At 42.1% G+C, this 6,203-nt stretch overlaps 1 protein-coding gene across 1 annotated transcript in view; it reads right to left on the bottom strand.

The window, feature by feature from the left end:
- Positions 1 to 712: 712 nt before the first annotated feature.
- The window catches only part of Tarm1 (T cell-interacting, activating receptor on myeloid cells 1), a 21,046-nt gene continuing 15,555 nt past the window's right edge, over positions 713 to 6,203 (bottom strand). Inside the window, exons 4-5 of the mRNA XM_026778135.1 lie at positions 2,225 to 2,363; positions 713 to 753 (exon numbers count right to left, since the gene is read on the bottom strand). Coding sequence (XP_026633936.1) covers positions 747 to 753; positions 2,225 to 2,363 — 146 coding nt within the window. The 3' untranslated portion in view covers positions 713 to 746. The remainder of the gene's footprint in view (positions 754 to 2,224; positions 2,364 to 6,203) is intronic.

The raw sequence follows: 6,203 nt of genomic DNA, 5'->3' as shown, positions 1-6,203 counted from the left end.
CTTAGTGGGCGAGAGTACTTATTGCTTTTCCAGAAGACCCAGGTTCAATTTCCAGGACCCATTATTAGACAGCTCACAGCTGCCTGTGATTCTAACTCCAGGGGATCTGATACTCTCTTATGGTCACAGTGGGCATTGCACATATGCCACACAATAAATAAATAAAAATAAATCTTTTAAAACATGATGTAGCGATAAAGGAAAGACACATAATACCGGGCTGCACATGCACACATGCATGCATAAGCACACACATGTGCACATACACAAAACAACCAATAACTTATCAGAAGCATTAAAATTTATTGTATATAAGATACATGTAATGCATATTCCATAAAGTATACATAATTTGCATACTACATACACAGAGCCAAGGATACCTGAGAAGGTGAACAAAACACATCTAAAGAAATGAAAAATAAAACCTTATAGATCATGTACTAACATAATCTTGTACACAGAAACAGATTCATAGTACATGGCTTTGGTTTGTGTTCTAGGCAGCATGCCCTATCCATAGGGAGAACTAGAATTGTAGTTTCAGTGTAGCAATTGTAAATCAGCAAAGTATCCCATGTGCTCCTGTGCCAAGTTCTGTCCTCTGTGCCGTGGAAGGGATGAAGAGACAGAGCTGCCATCCCATCCCTGGATAGCTCTCAAAGACTTGTCAGTGCAGGCTTCGTAGAAACCTGAAGAGCTGCTTGTCCACCTTGATCAAGGATTCATAGTGGCCCTGTGGTCCTTCAGGGACTGTGGAGAAAGAAAATTAGACGTGAATTTAGTTGAGAAACATTAACTCTTGTTATATTTTATTTGTTTCATGTGCGTGTGTGTGTATGTGTGTGGCCACATGGGGGTGCCACATTAGGTGTGGGGAGGTTAGGGGATAACTTGTGGGACTTGGCTCTCTCCTTCTACCATGTGGATTCTAAGGATCAAACTCAAGTTGTCAGGCTCAGCAACAAGTGCCTTTAGCTACTAAGTCAAGTCAACTGCTCCAAGGTCTGAAAACCTGGGTTCTACTCTGGGTGTCCCCTTCCCCATTTCCCATCACTCCAAACTTGAGGTGACTGAAAGCTGCAGTAGGTAGAAGGTGCTTTAAAAAAAAAAACAAAAAACACTTTATTTATTATATATACAGTATTCTGCCTGCATGTGTTTTTGCAAGCCAGAAGAGGGCATCATACCTCATTACAGATGTTTGTGAGCCACCATGTTGTTGCTGAGAACTGAACTCAGGACCTTGGGAAGAGCAGCCAGTGCTCTTAACCACTGAGCCATCTTTCCAGCCAGTAGAAGGTGCTTTTAAATAAGATAGGTTTCATGTTCTAAAAAATGTGTGTGAGTGGAGCAGGTACGTGCATGTTGGGTGGGGACTGCAGAGGCAGAAAGAGGGCATTCGGCCCCTTGGGGCTGATGTCACACTGGTTGTGAACTAGCCTTTGTTGACTCTGGGAACTAAACTCATCTCTTCTCGGAGAGCAAAGCAGGACTCCCTAACCACTGAACCATCTCTCCATCCCATGGGGAACCTTCTTTTTCACAAATTTGAGGCCTCGGCAGACATTTAATGGGAATAGACATTGTACTGCTTACTAATCTAGATATGTTAAATGTGCTTATGTCTAAATAAACCAGACAATGCAACATGGTAAAAAAAAAAATCTACTGCACATAAAATGACATCAGTGCCACTGTGGAAGATTATGAGAATTCTCTACAGTAATCCCTGATGTTCAGATAGTTCCCTACAATGTGGCAACCTCAATAGATAATGGAAATTTTCTATAAAAAGGTAAACTTTTTCATAAGTAAGTTCATTAGCGCCTTTGTACTAAGCATGTAATTATTAGTGCAACTGCTTAATATGAAATTAATTATTTTGTTCTTTTTCCCAAATTGATTAATATGTAATCAACAAAAACTATATATAAAATCATATGTTTTTTTTTCTACTGTTTTTATTATGTGTTATTTGTTTTTGGTTTTGATGACAAGGTCTCCCAATGTAGCCTTGACTAGTCTGTAACTCTCTATGTAGGCCAGGCTGATCTGGAACTCAGAGATCCACTTGTCTCTGACCCTGAATGCTGGGATTAATGTCATTCACCGCGACACCTGGCCATTTTTATTTCTCTGTTATAGCTCCATTAATTTAAGGTCGCACAACTCATAACTACCCAACGGTCATGAAATAGGGAAAAACCTCAGTTCTTTTTACCTGGGTCCGCTTGGTGACACTCTTTGGCTGTACCAGGCTTCTGCCAGGAAGACTACCATAAGCACCACAAACATGGCAGACATTCCCAGCCTGATGAGATTAATCTTGGTGTAACATTGTGATAAGGCCCTTGGGGAAACTGAAAGAGAGAAGACGATTAACACTGTAAGGAGCATCCTTCCTCCCTAAAAGGATCGACCAGATCTGACTTCCTTCCGTCCACTCAGACATTGGCTGGTGGTCCGTCCACTCAGACATTGGCTGGTGGAAGCTGTCCATTCTTTGCAATTATAACCCCTGAACGTACAATGCAGGTTTTAAAGAGAATTATAATGAATTGACATTTTTCAAAAATCTTATTTTCTCATATTCATTCTGTATATTCTACTCTGTTTTTTTTGTTGCCATGTTAAATATATTTCAAACAAAAGCAACTTTGTGGAGGAAAGCATTTATTTCATCATACAGGTTACCCTCCATCGTCAAGGGAAGTCAGGGCAGGAACTGAAAGTAGAAATCGTGGAGAATAGCTGGAGAAATTGAAGCACGATTAATAAAAACTCAGAGAGAGAAATCTGGGTTCAACCTGAATATCTGAAAAGCAAAACAGCCAGCCACTGGCTCTTACCTCAACCTCAGCCTGAAATGGCAATCCTGCCTCCAGGAATCCAGAAGAGACTGTATCTGAGAGCTAACTCCCCACTGTCTTAAATTCCTTTCTAGTGCTGCGATTAAAGGCATGCACTAGCCTATTTCTATGGCAGCTAGTGTGGCTACTGGGATTAAAGGTGTGTGTTACCATAACGTGGTCTGTAAGGCTGACCAGTGGGACTGTTTTACTCTCAGATCTTCAGGCAGTCTTTATTTATTAAATTACAATTGAAATGCCACTATAAGAAATGGCTCAATGGTTAAAAGCATCGACTGCTCTTCTAGAGGACCTGGGTTAGATTCCCAGCACCCACATGCAACTCACAACCATCCACAGTTCCAATGACAGGGGTTCTGACACCCTCTTCACACTACCTGAGTTCCTAGCAGAAATGTGGTGTTTAGATATTATATGAATAAAACACTCATACAGAGAAAATAAATAAGTCTTTAAAACGAAAAAAAGAAACACTGCATTCCAGCTTCCTCTTAGGCTTGCTCTACTTCCTGCTTAGATGCTTTTATTTTACATACCAATCCCAATTCCCACTCCCTCCTCTCCTCCCATTCCCCCATGCCCCACCCACCCAGTCGCCACCCCACCCAGCATCCATTCTTCAGAGAGGGTAAGGCTTTCCATGGGGAATCAACAAAGTCTGGCACATAACTTTGAGGGGGGACCAGGCCCTCCCCCCTATATCAAGGTTGAGCAAGATATCCCTTCAGAAAGAATGGCTTCCAAATAGTCTGTTCACACACTAAGGATAAGTCTTGGTCCCACTGTCAGTGGTGCTACAGACTGCCCAAGCCACATAACTGTCACCCACATTCATAGGGCCTAGTTTGGTTCTATGCAGGTTCCCCAGCTGTCAGTCCAGGGTCAGTGGGCCTCCACTAGCTTAGGTCAGCTGTTTCTGTGGGTTTACCCATTGTGGTCTTAACCCCTTTGCTCATATTACTGCTCCTCCCTCTTTTCGACTGGACTCTGGATGCTTGGCCCAGTGCTTAGCTATGGATCTCTGCATCTGCTTCCATCAGTTGCTGGATGAAGGTTCTATGATGACAATTAAAGTAGTCATCAATCTGAGTACAGTAGAAGGCCAGTTCAGGCATCTTCTTCACTATTGCTTAGAGTCTTAGCTGGGGTCATCCTTGTGGATTCCTGGGAATTTCTCTATTGCCAGGTTTCTTGCTAGCCCCATAATGGCTCTCTCTATCAAGACATCTCTTCCTTTGCTCTCCCTCTCTGTCCTTTCCCTGTCTCAGCCATCCTGTTCCCTCATGTTCTTCTCCCTTCCCTTCTCCCCTCCCACACTCCCAATTTTCTCAGGAAATCTTGGCTATTTTCCCATCCTAGGGGGATCCTTGTATGTCTCTCTTAGGGTCCTCCTTGTTCCTAGCTTCTCTGGGGTCATGAACTATAGGCTGATTATCCTTTGTTTTATATCTAATATCCAATTATGAGTGAGTACATACTATGTTTGTATTTCTGGGTCTGGGTTACATCACTTAGGATTTTTTTTTAGTTCCATCTGTTCGCCTGCAAATTTCAAGATGTGATTTTCTTTCTTTTTTCTTTTCTTTCTTTTTCTTTTTTGCTGCTGAGTAGTACTCCATTGTGTAAATGTACCACATTTTCTTTATCCATTTTTCCATTGAGGGGTATCTATATTGTTTCCAGGTTTTGCCTATTACAAATAATGTTGCTATGAGCATAGTTGAGTAAATGTCCTTGTGTTATGAGTGTGCATTCATTGGGTATATGACCAAGAGTGGTGTTGCTGGGTTTTGAGGTAGATTGATTTCCAATTTTTTGAGAAACCACTATATTGATTTCCAAAGTTGCTGTACAAATTTTCACTCCCACCAGCAATGGAAGAGTGTTCTCCTTGCTCTGTATCCTCTCCAGCATAAACTGTCATTAGTGTTTTTTTATCTTAGCCATTCTGACTGGTATAAGATGGTGTCTCAGAGTACTGATCCCACCTGGAGAGGTAATTATCTGTCTCGCAGGTTGGAGGGACCAACTCTCTAGGTCATAGTCCCTGGAGCACATTCTTTGCTTCCCCACCAGAGCCCCAGATACCTGGAAGTAGCTTCTCCATACTCCAACACCCCCACAGCATCTGCAAAAACCAGAGACTTGGCCCCCACTGGCTGGCGGGTTCTACTCTCTAGGCCATAGTCCCCGGAGGCATATCCCATGACCTACCTTCACTCACCAGAGCCCAAAAGTCCAGGGACCAGCCTCCCCAATTCCCTAACCACCCCCCATAACACCTACAACCACCAGAGCCTTTGTCCTGCTTACACCTGGGGGAGCTTCAGAGTCATACCAGCATCCATTAGAGGCATGGACCACATACACCTGAGGAGGAGAGATTATCTAAGCCACAGGCCCCACTTGCACCAACTGGGGGAAGAGGGGTCCCCTGAAATACAGACCTCACCTTCACCTACTGGAAGAAGTGATAGGCAGATGGCAGTGTAAGAACACATTCAACAACATAAAGAGCAATACGGCACCACCAGAAACTACTGCCAGACCTGAACATCCCAACACAGATGAGGCAGAAGAAAACAACCTTAAAAATAACTTTATGAAGATGATAGAGGCCTTTAAGGAGGAAATAAAAAATTCTCTTAAAGAAATGGAGAAAAAGTCAAACAAAAAATTGGAAGAAATCAACAAGTCCCTTAAAGAAAGCAAAGAAAGCCAAGAAAAAAAAACCCCAGTTAAACAGGTGAAAGAAATGGTTCTAGACTTGAAGTCTGAAATAGAGGCAATAAAGAAAATACAAACTGAGGGAATTCTGTACATGGAAAATCTGAGTAAATGATTAGGAACTACAGATGCAAGCGTAACCAAGAGGATACAAGAGATGGAAAAGAGAATCTCAGATGTCAAATATACAATAGAGGAAATAGATTCATCATACAAAGAAAATTTTAAATCCAACCAACTCTTAACACAAAATATCCAGAAAAATATGGGACACCATGAAAAGACCAAACATGATGTGGGATTCTCCTCTGTATGTTGTGAATACCACTGATGAATAAAGAAACTGCCTTGGCCTGTTGAGAGGGCAGAACTTAGGTAGGTGGGAAAAACTAAACTGAATGCTGGGAGAAAGAAGGCAGAGTCAAGAAGAAGCCATGTAGCCCCTCTAGAGACAGATGGAAGAACTTTAGCCAGTAAGCTACAGCCACGTGGCGATATACAGATTAATGGAGATGGGTTAAGATGTAAGAGTTAGCCAATAAGAAGCTAGAGATAATGGGTCAAGCAGTGATTTAAATAATATATGGATAGAAGAAGGAGAAG

This window comes from Microtus ochrogaster, unplaced genomic scaffold, assembly GCF_000317375.1.
Source record: "Microtus ochrogaster isolate Prairie Vole_2 unplaced genomic scaffold, MicOch1.0 UNK108, whole genome shotgun sequence".
NCBI lineage: Eukaryota > Metazoa > Chordata > Mammalia > Rodentia > Cricetidae > Microtus > Microtus ochrogaster.
Note: the sequence above shows the minus strand (reverse complement) of the source record. Positions and strands in the feature narration are given on the sequence as shown.